At 37.1% G+C, this 17500-nt stretch overlaps 1 protein-coding gene across 5 annotated transcripts in view; it reads right to left on the reverse strand.

Moving 5' to 3' along the window:
* Positions 1-17500, reverse strand: part of ctnnd2a (catenin (cadherin-associated protein), delta 2a) — a 243524-nt gene that overhangs the window by 200003 nt on the left and 26021 nt on the right. For all 5 annotated transcript variants that reach the window (XM_088402108.1, XM_088402107.1, XM_088402109.1 and 2 more), the window contains exon 2: positions 8018-8148. In XM_088402108.1, coding sequence (XP_088258234.1) covers positions 8018-8146 — 129 coding nt within the window. In that variant the 5' untranslated portion in view covers positions 8147-8148. The remainder of the gene's footprint in view (positions 1-8017; positions 8149-17500) is intronic.

The raw sequence follows: 17500 nt of genomic DNA on the forward strand, positions 1-17500 counted from the left end.
AAAGTTTGCTTGAGAGCTTCTCCGCAGTCTTTCATTCTTAGTATTGGATCATTTATCTTTGCAACAGAGTGCACAAACAGCAATGTACTGTGAATTCCACTTTCACTGATTGACCTTCAAACAGTAATTGGCAAGATTCGTTCATTTGGACTCAGACAGCTGTGGACTGGATAGCTTCCACCAGCTTTCTTTCTTCACGCTCTTGCACACCTTTTCAGCCCTCTTTAATTTATCTCCCAAATCTCCTCTTCCTCTTCCTAAGATCCGTATCATTCTCCTTTTTATTGCTCCACACATTAGAATTTGACTTTTCTCAACTGTTAAAGCAGAGTTTGGTGGGGCTGCCCCATTTCTTTGGGAAGTTCTTCATGAGTCATGTTTTTCCATACAGAAAAATAAAATGATAAATCTTTCTCCGAGTAGCTGCCAAGAAAACTCTGTGAGGGTGGTATCATTTCAATAAGCACGACTGTGATGTATCGCAGGGACCAAGATTTAACTGGGTTGCAAAGACACTTTGATTGACAGACGGTGTAAAATTATTAACTTTGTGTAAACCTGCAACAGTTGTCAAATGTCAGTGCCGAGTACTAACAATCAATTCCTGAATGTCCATTTTAATGTCCTTTTTTCATGCATCTGAGTGTTTTTTTGTGTGTGTGAACAATGAATAAATGAATTAAGAAAATAATAAATGTTCTGTGGTATTGTTATAAATTCTTTTTTTGCACCCCCCACTCCCCTCCACACACACACACCCCTGAACAATTTCAGACATTTTAGATTAAAGATAGAGTAAATTTCAAACCACTGTTTCTGTGTACTTTATTAAAAGGTGAAGTCCTTGTTTTTTAAACATTGTTTTATATTTTGTCTCTGCCTTCACCATTTATTGTATACAGTGGCTTGAGATTTTTTTTTTTTTTTTATGTCATTGCAGTGAGTGCCTGTCCTTTCAAGCCCTTTGTAACGAGTATCAATGAAAAGTGCAATATACAGTAAATCAATTTTACATACAGGCCTGTTTTCATTGGATGAGTCACAGTTTGCAGATGACATCTTTAGTAACTTGGGATTTTTGCTTTGAAGCAAATGCAATTTTGCCCTTATAAAACGTAATTCCCCACATTGACAGAGGGAAGATGCTCATCACAGGAAAGATGTATATTTAAATTATGGAGCTATTCTTCTCTGGAGAATGTAACTGCTGTATTCTATTCAGGCATGGAAATTACTACAGGTGCATTATTTCAAAACCATTCAAACATACAAATGGTTTGCTGTTAATGATATTGAATAAAAGTGCTCTACAAATCAAATTACATGTTTGTATTAGTTTAAGGTACTCTGGTGTATGTACCCGAATACAAACAGCTTTTGAATTCTTAAAAAATATATACTCATTATTTTTCATTTACCACAAGTTAAGGTCAAAGGAGATTGAAAGAGGAAATTGTGATTTTAAATATGCACGCAGTATAAGTTTGACAATTTGTGTGGGGAAAATTGTTTTAAATGTTCCATTTCCAGCTTGTTTAGACAGGCGCAGATTTCTATTTCACTGAGAAGGAGGATGTGAAAAGATATTGCTGTGACACACCTCGTGTGAAAAATCATCACAAGTCACCTTGGCTGCTTTTTGTGTTGTTTAAAAGCCACTCAGTTGACACCTGGGCTACTTCCCCGGCGGTAGAATTGTGACCGCCGTTTATCAGTGTATCCTGAAGGCTAATGGAACAAACTGTAAGAAACAAAACTCCTGTATTGTAAGTAGAACAGATTTAACTACACAGTGTAAGTGAGATTCTGTATATTTCTATTGTGAAATATACTGTAGATAGGTGCAAAATGTGCACTGCCTGGCACAGGCCTGTTCAACAATGGTAAAGGATACAAATGCAAAACTCGTTTTCCCATGCCATTGTTGTATTGAGTAGACTAATGCTGCCTCCTTTTCTCTGTGTGGATGTCATGGCGGTGTTTAGACCGCAAAGTAGCTCGGACTAAATTTAACCAACAGCATTTTGCTAGTTGAAGCCAAGCAGCGCACACATTTTTTTTCCCCTTATCACCTGGCACAGAGTTAGGACCCAGAACCAGATAGGACATTGACATGGAAAAGTACAAAGCCTATATGCAAAAAAAAAAAAAGTTCAACATAATGACCAGCATTGTTTGGATACTGAAATCAGAACCAATAAGGCTGTAAAATAGTGGTATCTTATTTTTTTTGTGTTGCGGGTAAACAAACTAGTATGCCTCAATGGGAGAAAAGGTTGGCGATTTGGAAGCATTTCAGCACAGGAACTCCAGTGAATACAATAGCGATATGTAAAATTAGTGGTGTGAAAGGTGCGAAAGGTGGAGCTAAAACGGCCAGGTTCAACACCTCCAATATGATAAAATATTTGAGGACGAAACATATGGACGAAAAAAACGAATTTGCAGGGCAGAGATTATGAACAATCAGGTGAGTTGAAGAAAAATATCATAAAAACCGACCAAAATGATTGTGCTCTATAACTGCCCTTCCCCTGTGTAAAATATGTGAGGTATCGTCTTTTTATAGCTCATGCAAAATCTAAAGTCTAGGGCTGAAAAAAGTACTCCAGTAATTGGAGTACCTCAGTTCAAAAAAACGCTTTCGGCTTTTATTAGTTTTTTGTCTTGCCCTGGATACCCAGATATTTGTGTAGATGTCAGAAAAAATATTTCAAACCAATCGCACCAACAATTTTTTATTGCACTGTTGATGAGGACTTCAAAATAAGCCTCACTTTAAAAAATGAAAAATGGACATGAATGCATTAGTGCCCTTTTATTTAGATTTTTTTTTTCCCTAGAACCTTTCCAGAAGCATGTCGGTTTGATAGGCTACTGCAACCTGCACACACAAAGTTGATCTCTATTCACGTTCAGCTGCAAATTCAGGACACTAATATAACAAGCTAACTACACTGACATTCATATGCAGTACCTGTTGCCAGTGTTTGCCGGAGTTTTGGGGTCGACTCCTGCTTTACAGTATGTGTTGGAATCACATGCAAATTGCACTACTTGGGTCCTTGAGAACCAAATATCACAGGTTTTGGGCAATACGAAAGTTCTACTGGACTCACTTATTTTTTCTCCTGTTAATTTTTTTGTTGGTGTTGGGTCTTTTGTTTTTTTTTAAGCAGTGTCAGACCACATTCAAATAAGCGTGCTGTTCTTTAGTATGAAAGAAAAAAAATTCTAAATGGGGTGGTGTTGGTAAGGTATTGATCTGCCAATAATGCACAACTGACTATTGTAATCGGTATTGAGGTTCAAAAAATTGTAGCGAACAAAACTTGTCACAGAAAGCATGTAAACTAGACCGAGAACTACCAATTTCAGAAACTAGATTGGGTTAGGGTTAGGGCTAAACTATACCTGAAATGAAACTAGGAAAACAATATGAGAGCTTGTCATTATGACAAACTAAAAGGTCATGGCAACCGCATAGCAACAGCTACATAAAGCAAGACACCAGTCACAAAATGCAATGCTCATAGAAAATGCATGGCAACTGATGTCACAACATTTTGCCATTATAGCACAATTTTAGACAGTAGGCAAAATGGATCAAGATATTTGAGTCAGCCCATCCCTATATCAATTTTTAAGCCAATAATACTGTATATGTGCAGACTTATCTTATGTTCAATCTAAATTGGCAACAGTTCAACAAGATGGATGAGACTGCTACAGCTAATTTGATTTAAATCAGGCAATTTAAAATGAATGTGGGTGGAAGATACTGTACTTTGAAAGAGTCGTGAGCAGCAGACACATACAGAAACTTCTAAAGCTACTTGTATTCTCTTTTTGTGGTGATGTATATTCAAACGAGCACGCATGTTAGTAAGACAAAGGTTTTCCTTTCAAAGGCCAAATGGAAACAATGAAGGGAGGCTGGAGACCAAGTAGCAGTCTCGAGTATTGAATGTACTAGCTTGTGTGCACTGAACAAGACCTTTCTTCTGTCACATACACAAACTCCATCAGTTGAGAACCTTTGATGGTGGATTTGTGGATTATGCAGACTTTCAGCTCACATGCAACAAGCTTAGCAAGGAAATGAACCCATGTGTAGTTTAATCACATGAGTCATTTTGCAGAAAACACCAAAGTCAAGATCCATTTGTATAAAGTATACTGCAGTGGAATCTTTCAAGTCAAGACAAACTGAAATTGACAATAAGTCATTCCAAGGTCAAACTGTGGCCATGATGACTGTCTTGATGCTAAATGAAAAGCACCTCTTTCAACAGTCAAAAAGACTGCTATATGAAAAAAAAAAAAAAAAATGTCCAACACATTTATGGAAACAGCTATGAGAAGTTGTGCTAAAGTCAAATGTTCACAATGACATACAGCATTATTTTGCCCCAAAAACACTAGCATGGAAACAAGTGCTCAGAATCTTCATTATATAGTATTTAACATTACCTGTCAAATACAAATTTTCCCCTGTGAGCAAACAATTAACAGTCATCAAATGCCTACTGTATATCGCTTCAACTTCAAGTGACAACTCAAATAATGAGCACTTGGCATCGCAAAGAGGTCAAATGTTCTTCCTTTAATAGCCATTGGTTCTGTCACATGAGAAGGAGGATGTTGTCCCAGAAGTAGACAGGACACAAAAGAAGAAAATCTTTATACATAGATATCGGATGAGACCAAAACGTTGACGATTATACTGGAAAACTAGAGTCATAAACTTGACTGATATAAATTAGGAAGATAACTTGACATGACTTTCTGACATGTCACTGAGAACCATCTAAATACTGTCAGTCATCAATCCTATATAGCATAATAAACCAAACTAAAGACCCATTGTGACTACTTGGCAACTCAAATAAGATGGAACAAACCAGTCACAACAGTAAATAAATACATAATCATTTCAAAAGATGTAAAATACATGGTGACAAATACACAACAGGTTAATGTACTCACCGTTACACATCTATTTGGGGATATTACTCTCAAAAACAATGAGAGTAGTTGAACTGAGTACTCAAGAGTACCGTGCAGTATTTTAAATGTTAAAACCTTTAGGGCATCTAATTTTTTAGGTAAATAATCGCTTTTGTGGTAAATACAGCTAAGGCATTTCCCGTGTCCTTTTGTGTCTTTGATTCTAATGACATGTACCCATTCCAATGAACCACATTATCCTGATGTAATTAATCACTATTAGGATGTTTATACCTAGAACGTCATTAATTTCATAGTATGCAACAACAAATTTGAAGGTGATACTGTGCATCATAAATCTCTCATTGGCCAGAAGACTTTCCTGGGATAAAACCTGCGGTATGTTTAAAATACCACATGACTTATTAATCGAATATAGGCTTTATGGATTGCTTAAAATTCCATAAAGCAGTCAGACCTTAACTTCAACTAAACATCTATGCAGCAATACTGTGAAGTATGTTGTCAGCGGTGGGTCTGTTGAAGTTCTCCTGAGGCAACCTGAGAGATGATGCAACGTCCTGCAAAGCATCTCAAGAAACTCAAACAGTTCCACATGAATCGGTACGAGGAAAATTTTTAATGGTGGACATTTTAGCCTCAAATTTACACATCAGAGAATTTGCCCATTACAAGTCAGACTAATTTCCTGTTGTCATAACTGACTCGCAGATGACCCCTAGTAAGTTGGCCAGGGAAATTACCGGTAATTAAACATCAAGTTAACAGATCACATGTTAAAAAAAAAAAAAAAGCTCTACTGAAAAAAAAAAAAAAAAAGTAACATTCCTACATTGGTCTGAGTTTAGAAAACAATAGAAAGTGGATAGATGGCCCATGAGTTCATTGATTATTAATCTTTTCAGGTCCGTCAAGAATCTCGTGAAATGACCATCCCTTAAAATGCACATGGAGCAATTTATAATAAGAGTCCATTCACCTGAATAAATTGTCAATTCAATCATTGTCTAAAGTACAAACATAAATATTGCCTCTGAAGTCAGCTGTACTGTGTATGCCAATTACTGAAACAGCACTAAACTTCACAATGAATGAGTCCAAGGCAAAACAGCAATTGCCTTATGCAATTAGTGCAAAAGCAATGTTTTTGTTTTTCACAGTGCAACTTAGGATCATCAAAAGCCAAATTTTGTTTCTTGCTTCATTATGTCTGACAATTTTTAATTTCTGCTTAAATGAGATAAAAAATAAAAATCATTGCACACGCACACACACAATGCTAATACCATAGCAGTTGACCTTTGCAGTCCTGCCTTCTAACCGTGTCTGCCCAATCACTCCCATCCAGCCTTGCTTCCTTCCATTTCAACTGTTGAAAAAGAACCACGTTGGGTAATTGTATAGTTCTTAATGACTATTTCAATTATGGCTGCTTGGCAACAGCTGGAGCCCAGTAATACTCCATCATTTCCATCCATTATACTCTCACACTCTTTCGGCACCTTTCAATCTTTATGTTCTTACATGCGCAGCGGACTCTTAAATAATCATGAAAACCATTAGAGCTGTCTGGAAAGCTGTTTGAAAGCTAAAAGTTTCACACATCTCTTAGAATAAAATAATATCTAGAAAACCTTGATAAGCTTAAAGATGATTTATTTTCTTGCAAGATGGAGTAACAAGCATACATCTATGAAAATCAGGCCTTACTATCTTCACTTAACACAGACTGCTCTGCCTCACTGGTATTGTTTTCACTTCGCCCATGTCTTATCCTCTGGTTTATTCAAGCAATAACTATTCCACCCAACTACCAATGTACTCAACACTCTATAATCAGTCATTAGTCAATAAACAAAATTAACCTAACATATAATTATTTGAGCTAGGGGGGAAAAAGTCAATCAAGTAAGTTACAAAAAAAAAAAAAAAGATAGGCAGCTGAGCTCTGCCAGAACCATGTTTGCCCTTCCAACCTTCTCCTGCACATACACACATAGGATATCACAAGTTTTTGATCACCTAGCTTCCCACAGAAGAACTTCAATTGTTGGCACACTTAAACAGAAAAGACTCATCATCCATAAGCAAAGGACCGACTCAATTTGTTGTGGACCACCTAGTGGCCCTATACCTAATACTATTTGTGTACTAAAAAACACATATAGTAGTTAGCAGGATTTCATTAAAGACAATATTAGCGAATGGAGCTTCCTAAAAGAAAGGAGAGAAAATCATTGACTTCCCTAAAAGCACTAGGGCTGTATTATTCCAAGAATATAAACTGTCACTGCAAACAACCTATAGTGGCTTGGTTTTAGGTGTTCGTACCAGAGAGGGAAGTCAATCACAAAACCTGCCCGATCAGCTCGTCAAAGAAAAAAAAAAACAGGCAACAGAAAGAGAGACAAACTGGAAGTTAATGACCTCGTTGTAGCAAACAGGCAGCTCCACTCATGGACTACTGTTGAAGCATCGTTTGTAAGTGACTTTAAAGATATTTTACATGCGGAATGTCCATATAACAATGTAGATGGAAACTAAATGGTAGTTAGTGTTTGTTTACATTAAATGTTAATGGATTGTGCAATAATGCTGATCACAATTGATAACTGTTTAGCACAGGCAGATATTCTTGTTTTCTAATAATTCATGTGTGGATAGACATCTATTTATATCCACTCACTTCAACACGAGTTCAGCATTGGTAAATTGTTTAAAAAAAATGAACATCCTTTGTTTTTGAGTGATTACTCAATTATTTGATGGAATCATTAATCTTAAAAATATTCGATTGCCCAGATAATTATATACATTTTCCATCACCTATTAACTATAGTTGGCTTGGTGGTGTGAATGAAAATTTTTCTTTGAATAGTGTATTCTATTTTCAAATTTAAAAAGAAAGTGGTTGCGTTCATGAGCCCTTTCAATAACTATTAAAAAAAACATTTACAATTTTGTCTGTTACTGAGACAAAGATTTCAGCTTTCAGGGTAAAATGCCCTCAAGGCCCACGGTCATGTGCAACAGGAAATGTAGTTACCTGCTCTTTGACTGAGGCCAGGATGGAGGAAGTTGTCTCAGTCTCTGACCTGTCTCCATTGGAGGCTGACATCACTGGGGGAACCATGGCCCCCTTCTCCTGCTCGGCTGGCTGCTCTGGCACAGGCATGGCTGAAACGAATGAAAAAAATATTCACAGGTAGAATTAAAGAAAAATAATCGTCTTTTTAAGTTATAAGAATAGTACTAATTACAGGTAGAACAGCAGCGTTCTGACACACTGTGCGTCAAAAGGAAGCTTTTGAAATCATCCCGCCAACACTGAATCTCATTTGCTGCAAGAATATCACCTCGAGTGCTCCTCGACTTGTTAAAATACGAAATGAAATTATCACAGTTTTTAATTAGTTTGAATAGGAAAAAAGAGACGTGACATTTGGGAAAATAATAAACTGCTCATTTGTGATAGTTTGTCTGAAATCTTGAATATGAGGCAACCTTTTCCAGGTAAAAGCTGACTAAGTTGTATCCTTTATCAGCATAAGCAACAGATGCGTATTTTGACCGTTCCAAATTGAACTGTCTACCATGTCGGCCCGCGCAGGCACAAATATTTGACATGCCAGAGACGCTGACATCTCACAAGTGTGAAATTAAGCGCTACACGAATCATATTTTCTGCACCCTTCCCCTTATGGCTCATCTATTCAGAGAGCCTACATCAAGCTTCAAATGCAAAATTATTATGCGTTTGACATTTGCTAGGTTATTCTGCGTTTTTTTTCTGCCACATCATTCAAGGAGATTTGGACATTGATGAGTCATGAATTGATATTTTCCAGACTGCAGTCTCATCGATCAAACACGGAGGAGACACACAAAGTCTACAAGGTGTAGATGATTACTACAGATCCTTTACATTGAAGTAAATATTGGCTTTACTCAAACTTTAATAGGACCAAAACGATGCCGGGTTAGAAAGTGGAAACAACTGGCTTATATATTTAAAAGTTGAGTGAGAAAGACTGGGAAATCAGGAAGTAGGACAGCAAGTTTTACAGCAAAGAGACCACAGGGAGTGGACATTGTCAATAAAGCAAAGTAAATAATGAGCCAACTAAGTGGAGTCTCTTTCCTGGGAGACTCATCAGTTCAATTACAATGTCTAATGTTGACATTCAAGTTTGTGCCAACTTTTGTTAGGTCAGGGCTATAGCCAAATGCACCTTAACGCTAAGTGTAAGCTTTGCAATAATGACCGCTGGTATATCGTTAAAAGTGTAGCTACCAAGGCAAAAGACAATCAAAAATATAAATAAAAAATAAACTGTGTCAAAACAATAAATTGACAGTACAAAAATTTTGTATATTTAAACATTAAATACAACTGAGCTTCTTAGAAGGAAATGTGAATGTAAATGCAAATTCTTCAAACTTTAAGCCATACAGTATATATTTTCAGTGCATTTCAGTTGCATTTAACATCGTACAGTAACTTCTCATTTGGACATAAGCTTAACAGCTTGTTTTGAAACATTCAAATACACGTTTGCATATGAAAAACTCTGCCTATTTATGTGCTTTTTTTGTCTATTTGTTGCATTCTCCATTTTGTCTCAGCAAGACACCAAAGTTAAATGCTGTCACAAATGCGGGCACAAATGAATAGGTTGTGTCTTAAGGGTGTTAATCAAATCTTTATTTTAGTATTTTTTTCCGAGGGGGGATGACAAGTCTCAGGGGACAGCCATTTTGCCACTTACTGTCAATTGAAGATTATATCAGGATTAAAGGGAAGACCAATCCCGACTCACCCGTTTTCTGGGTTTGATCATGTGATGTCCCCAAACTGGCAAATCAGAATGCTGTTTTGACTAGTGGGGCTGCACCGAACATATTGTTATGAAAATGTGTGACTTGTCCTTACCCTTCAAGGCAAACTTGTCTTACGAAATAGTTTTAGGAATAGAAATATTGTATTTTTTTTTTAAAGGCCTATTAGGATGCAGTTTTGGTATTGTATTTGATTGAAGTTTATCTGGAATAGAATAGAATATTATAGAATGTTTTAAGTGTCTGTACAATGAAATTGGGAGTGCTGTTTCAATTGGTGCATCTAAACTGGGGATGATGTTCCAACTTCTCATGTCTTTTAAACAAGTGGTTCTTCCATCTTCTATCTACTTAGCAATGCATGCGTTTGCAAGACTGTCCATCTAGTAAGGAAAAGACATAAAAAAAGCAGTCCAAAAAAACATAAAAGACAAAGAGGACTATATCGTATTTGGATTTATTGAAAACAACAATGGATGATCAACATGCATTGAATCTAGAAGTGCTTGCTAATAAGGCGATGAAGACAGCAAGCCTAAAGAGGCACTTCATCACAATGCACCCGGAGTTTAAAATTAAACCTAAGAATTTATTTTTTTTCCAAACAAAAGATTTGTTTTGTTTTTGCAAACATTTTCAATTTGGGGGGGGGTCATTGGTCCCTGACTCCAAAAAGTTTCAGAACTTTTGTGTGTGCTTTAAACCAAAAAAGCAGAGAATGAACAGCATCTTGGCTGGTTATAGCGAACATGATTGATGAGCAAAGCATTCAACACAATCTGCATGAGTCTTTGAGCAATTAGATACATCGAGGAACAAAATTTGCTTTAGGAATGGTTCAGTAGGCAGACTGACAAGAGCCACACTGGGTGATACGATCTCCATTGAGGGCAAGTAATCCATTAGCATAAAGAGAGACCGTAAACAAGTCAGAGGGTTTGTAAATCAAACATCGAGTCCATCTATCAGTTAGTTCACCAGCCAGCGGACAGAGACAGCAGGCGAGGCAGGGTGGTGTCGGTAAATAAAAGATGCTGCTGAGGCAGCTTGCAGATGGATATTTTCACTCTGGCTGACAAACAGCACTTCTGAGCCTGCCATCTTCACTCTATAAGAGGAAATGAGTCACCACACTTTTGATCCTGGGCAAGCAAGACACAAGTAAAGAAAACACTGGCGCAAGAGGAGCGTCGCAGAGCCGCAGCTGTTTATTAAACACCTTCACATTATAGTGGGAGTTTTACTGACACTGACTAACTGCATTTTGAGGGACGTGGCTCACCAGATATCCTCTATTATTGCTCGCCTTTATCATGACACACCAACAACAGATGCAATTACATCTTGTGCAAACAGAAAAAAAATCTTCAATTTCAACTCCCGGCAAAACTGCTTACATATTTTACAATGCAAATCATTATGAAAAGTGATCTTTTCAGAAAATTGTTGTGGTTGCTGCACTGACTGCTACTGTGCTGAGAAAATTGCAAAGCTGTTTTTCACAGTAATAATGCCGTTTATAACATTTCCCCATCAAGTCACAATGCAATGCTATCTGAGAATGCTTCACATAGCTCTTATTGTCAGCGCCTTGTCCTGAATGGATGCACCACTTTCTCTGGGACACAATGCAACAGGGACCCAGGTTTAGCTGCAGATGATGATATTTAATTGCACTCAGAGATGTATGCTGTTTCCTGTTAATCTGAGCAAAGGTATGGTTTCTGTAATGCCATAACTTCTACGTTTCAAGGAGAGTTTTTTGTTTGTTTCTTTTAATCAGTATTTTGAGCTTAATCATGCAAAAACAGTAATATTAAAATTAGGGCTGGGCGATATAGCATAACGTAAAATCTTTTTTTTTTTTTCCAGTCAGTTTGCACCATTACAATTTTAACCGACGTCATAAACACAAATCAACATTTATTTAAAGATGATTTAATGTATTCAAAAATGAATCTTGTGCAAAATGTCTAGACAATAACAGTGTATACTCATTTAGAATCAGTTTTAGTGTACATCTAAAGCTCATATCCCACTGAGAGGCAAACACGTGCAACTGTCTGCAGAGGCACCAGCTCTTCTGATCTCGTCAAGTTACAGTCAAGGTCGTAATTGTTCTTAGGGCATTCTGAAAACCCCTTTTATGTCCTTGTGTACCAATGACTGCTAGGACAATATGCGTGTGCGCTGAGTAGTAGGGGTGCAGCAAAAAAAAAAAAAAAAATCCATCAGAGTCGCCATCCTCATTTACTAAGATTTAAATCGATTACACAAGGGTTTATATAAATCCATGTTGTGGGTTTAATGATAGCAGAATTTATAAGACGTCCAAGAAGAAATAAAACTTCCACTTACATTTATATAAAGTACATTGAAATCATTTTATATTATATAGCAAAGGCCAATAATGTGCCTGCATAAATGGACCAAATGCTAACCTGCCAAAAGTCAGGTGAGTGCACCACTAAACCAACAAGTGACTAAGTTCCATTGGACTAAACAATGCAAAATCTTTAAAAAGATTGATCAAAAAAAGTGCTGTTGCTGAGAAACAACAAATTAACAGTTTCCTTTGACATGCTTTGGATTAATACCCATATTACTTTTCACAGAAAAAGTCAAAAGGCTCCACAGTAGTCACACATACTAAACAATACAAGCATACAGTCTGATCATTTCTTCTGATGAGATATATTCCCGCGCTTTAAGAAACATTGCAGCTTTATTATATTATTACATTTACAAAAGTCAATCATGTTATTTCAAAGGTAATTATTTGTTTACATTTATTTTTTATCACCAAATAGAAACATTTTCACATGTCTTAGTGGTCTGAACACACTCAACCAAATTAGGACTCTCCGTGAATGAATATTCAGTTTTAGCATATTACCTATGTTTGGCACAGATTTCGACATTCTCAGGAGCTGACAATAATTTATAACATATGCCTAATAGCACTTATGTTTTCAGAGTGAGGCCTGGTTCAAAATGAAGCAAGCACCATTTTCATTTCCACGCCCAATTTTGCCAGCCAATCACTCCTGGTGTCAAAGATGCTTTTGCTTTTCTAAAATGATCCCCTGACAAATGACAAACACAAACGTCTCCCATGATTGATGGCTCTAATTTACCTCCATGTAATATCTCATATTAAACTCTGAATAATGCATCATTTAGTGCGCACTCTGCAGAGATGAAGTGGGTGCACAATTGTATGCATGTGTAGGCAAGCACATAATATGCATGCTCTTCCAACAGCTATAAATAGATTTTTCTTTCTTTTTTTTTTTTTTTAAATTCAAACTTACAGGAACAACTGAAGCTGTGACAATTTGTCGGTGGAATAAAACATAATATAACACCTACTCTTTCTAGACAACCAGGAACACTATCACGACACCATCATACATTCAGTGTATACAAAAGCTTGTTAAGTCCTGAAGTCAAACCTTTACAAAATGGAATTAATACCATGTTTAATTATTATTCTTGTTATTCTGATGCATTTTAAAACAGGATTTTTTTCATTCATGTAGCTATTAGCTTTTGCAATACAGTGTATTTAATATACAATATAGTTAATAAACGAATTTAATAAAGTCAGAATTTAGAGTTGTCCAGTTCCGTTTTACAAGGCAGCTGATGATCACTGACTAACTGTGTTTGGATTCCGGTCCCCATTAACAGCAAAAAACGATCACTGTAGTTCTAAAAAAGAACATGACCATCTAAAATTAAACAATTGTTAGTTTGCTGCAACACGCTTTCAGTGCCCAGAAGAATCATTATTACTATAATGACTCACTATTGTAGTTACTATTTGCATTAATGCTTTTTATGTTTTGCTTATGCTGATAAGCAAAACAAACTTTTCTTGAAGCAGCATGTGAAAAGGAATAGTTTTATTTTGTTCAACTATTCTGATAGATCTCAGCTGCATCATTTGTTTCTTGAGATAGTGTATTGCAGCCTACTCAATAAAAACAGATAATTTTAAAAGTGGAAGGTTTATATTAGCAATTATTTTATTTTAAAAATTTTGCAAAAATCTCATATCTCGTTCTTGTGCATTCAATCTTGTGAGATATCTCATCAGTGAAATTTGGATCTCGTCCTATGCCTAATTACAAAGCATTTTTTAGCCTGAAAAAAGTGTTTTGTCCCCAAATTCTCCAAAACACTGCAAGATAAAAATATTTTCTTGCTTTTGTTAGTAACTGCTACAGCAGAGATGAGTGCGGCAGCAGCAGACGACAGGTTGAATATGGACAATAAGCACAGATGGATGTACGGCCATTAGTGTCAGATCGTCAGTAGTTATGTGCACTTTGTGCATGACACCTTAAAGAGCTGACCACTTCAGCAAATAGCACCAGTAATTTGGCAAACCATTTATAGTGGGGCCATAGTAACGTGAAGTTAGCGAAAAGAAAACTGGCAGAGGATTGAGAGTGGAAATAAAACAAAGCAGGCAAAATTAGTGCTCTCTGCTCAAGAGGTTAGGAGACTTCTATATAGAAGATATGCCACTTTCCACAGTGGAGTCACCAGCATTTCAAATCCTTGTCAGCAAGGTCCCTGTTGCAACTAGCGATAATAACAAGGTAAGCTAAAATTAATTTTCACTGTACAATTGCTATTAGTCTATAAATGATATATAGTTGTGGTCAATGTATATCAAGATGAAGCATACACAAATTCATGTTAAACAGTGCGTTATACACAATAACGATGATGTAGTCTAGCTACTAACATTACCCCCACTGAAACCATCTATTTTTAAAACGTCTGTCCCTAACCTCAGTCGACTGAAGTTGAATTTTAATATTAACATTAAAACTGTGGAATGCATTAACTGTTTTTGCCTAAAGCTGAAACAATACAGTATATCACTATGCTGTAAAGCTAAGTAATAAATTGATTAAAATACAACAAGATATTCTGCATGTTGGCATGTCCTTAGAGGTTAACAATACAATATAGATTAAATGATTTGTACTGTTTTTAGGCTTAAGCCAACCTTCCACTGGATGTATAATGAGCATATTGAGCGACATTTAGAATGGCAAATCCCTATTTCCACCTATGTGGGTGAGAGTAGTATAAACGTAATGCATCAGTAGTGTAGATTTAAATACGGCAATACTGTATTGTAAAGTAACAAATTACTTTGAAATGACAATAATAAGTAAGAAATAATGTCTTACCATTTTGAAGTAACTTATTTACTGCTGACTGATTTGAATACAACTTTTCACTTTCTATACATATGATGTACGTATAGCGATATTGCAGCCAAGACTACTCTCCGATACAGATATTGATCAGATTCAAATTACCTCACAGTGCAAAGGTCGTGGGATCGCTTCCAGCTTCACCAACAAAAAAATGGAGAGCCGTAATTGTTTTTCACCTGAACCCTCAGCAATGTGGACTTTGCATGTTTTCCCCGTGCCACCTTGAGTTTTCTCTGGCTACGCCACTATCCTCTCACATTCAAAAACCATGCATGGTAGGCATATCAGACACTCTAAAATCTTCTTAGGTGTGTTTGTGAGTTTATGGTTATTTTATGTGCCCTGTGTAATGTATTATTGCCTGGCAACCAATTCAGAGCGTACCCAAAGATAGCTGAAATAGGCTCCATCATGCGCGCAGCCCTTGTGAACATAAGATAATTGATGTCTATTTAGCATTGTGAAGTGAAAAAAAAATAAAATAAAACATGCAGAGTGTTAAGCAATTCTCACTGTGTTTTGACAATAGTGTGAAATTAGCGATTCCGACGCACTCGCTGCTAGCACGATATCAAACACAAAACATAATGTGGTAACAGATATAAAACAGAGATCGACCTGTGCAGATCTTGAAAATTCATGTTGGGTCTTACGTCCCTCTGGAGGAGCGATAAGCCTGAGTAAAGCCCAGAAGAAACCCGAGGATGAGACTGGAGGTGGACGTGGCTCACGTCTCCAGCGGCCTTATTCTCTCATTGAGGAGGCGGCTCACACACGGCTGTGATCTCACGCCTGAGGCCCGCTGCTCTTCTACGGCCTCAAAGGCGGGCAACTTTCACTTGTTCAATCAATACCTGCAGCAACTGCAGTCCTATGATATGCTCAACTTTATTACTCTGAAGCCCACCATTTATCAGAAGTCACCTGGTGCAAAATAGTAATATTCAATCGCTTTCAGGACTGTGAAAATGCATATATTGTCTGTCATAGCCCGGGGTGTTGACTGAATGTGCAACACAAGGCATTGGCACGCACGCTGTGCTGCAGTCTGTGAAGCAGGTTGACCTAGATTGGGGTGTGCATTCACAGACATGCTGCAAAAAACATCAGCATAAAAAGTCAGAAATATATTCCCCAACTGTCACAAAGAGGTAAAAATAATTCCAAACTTTCTTGTCCCTGTCACACAGCCCCTTGTTAACACGCATCCCTGCAGAATTTCCCCCATACTGTCACTTATTGTGACATTAGAATGGAAAGAGAGTCGAATAAAAGGGACGACAGGTATAAAGTGAAAACATGTCTAGACAGACCACAGCAGTGTCACCTGTTGCCAAAACTACATCTTCATCCAGATGACACACATATAAACGTTTTTGCCCTTGTGGGACAATCTAACTATACATTCTGAGTGTTTAATCAGATTACCATACTGCATTAGAACATATTTACTACAACCTGAGTTGTGAAGATCATGTGTAAAATTTTTGCATCTATAACAGATTTGAAGATGAAGTCGAAGCCAATATGTTCTTTAAAATAATGTTCTATGAAGCCCCGCAGCACGCCATTCTGATTAAGAATGCATTTGCGGGATATGAATTAAGTCGTAAAACCTGTGCATTTTCCTCAATCTCAAGGAGCAGGCATTTTACCTCTTGCTGTTGACTGAAAATGACATCACAGCCAGCCAATCGCAGGGCACACCTATCATGCATGTTTTGGGGGAGTGTGAGCGGAAGCCAAAGTGCCCGGTGGAAAATGCAAACTCCACAAAGGACGGCCAGTGTCAGAACAGAACACACGACCTCCACATGTAAGGTGGGCGTGCTACGTAGTCTGCCACCATGCCACCCAGAGGAGTTAGTGATTTTTAATTTAGATCATCAATATTACTGGACCCAGTAAAAATCAATGACGGCTCTCATGGTTACTGGATTTGGACATGTGACATTCGCAAGCTGAGCTGTGATTGGTTTTTACCTGAGCAGTTGCATTCATTCGACAGCAAAAGGCAAATGATTGACAAAATATTAATTACCTGTAATGATAAATAAAGTGTTACAATTTTACAGCTGCAAATATCTTAAGTTGAGAATTATAAATTAGCTGGAATTGGGTGGAAAAAAATTTGATTGGTATATCTACATGCATTTATAATTGCACCAAGTTTTTTTGAGGGGAGGGATATTTACTTTTTCCTAAGGGGTGTAATCGATAAAAACTGAGAAGCACTGCACAAAAAGAAAAAGCTCATGATTCTCATATTACATGTAGAAATGTGAATATGACATTAAAAAATTCGTATTCCTTTGAAGCACTTGAGCAGCAATTGAGGGTGCCTAGCCCAGGGCTCACATATGCTGTAAATGCAGCAAGTGAGTGCATGAGCGGAGAGAGAAGCATAGTAGCTGATTTACTTCCCTCGCCCTTATGGGGGCACTTGG

The sequence above is a fragment of the Hippichthys cyanospilos genome, chromosome 19 (assembly GCF_059441005.1).
Source record: "Hippichthys cyanospilos isolate Australia breed blue-spotted pipefish chromosome 19, RoL_Hcya_1.0, whole genome shotgun sequence".
NCBI classification, from domain to species: domain Eukaryota; kingdom Metazoa; phylum Chordata; class Actinopteri; order Syngnathiformes; family Syngnathidae; genus Hippichthys; species Hippichthys cyanospilos.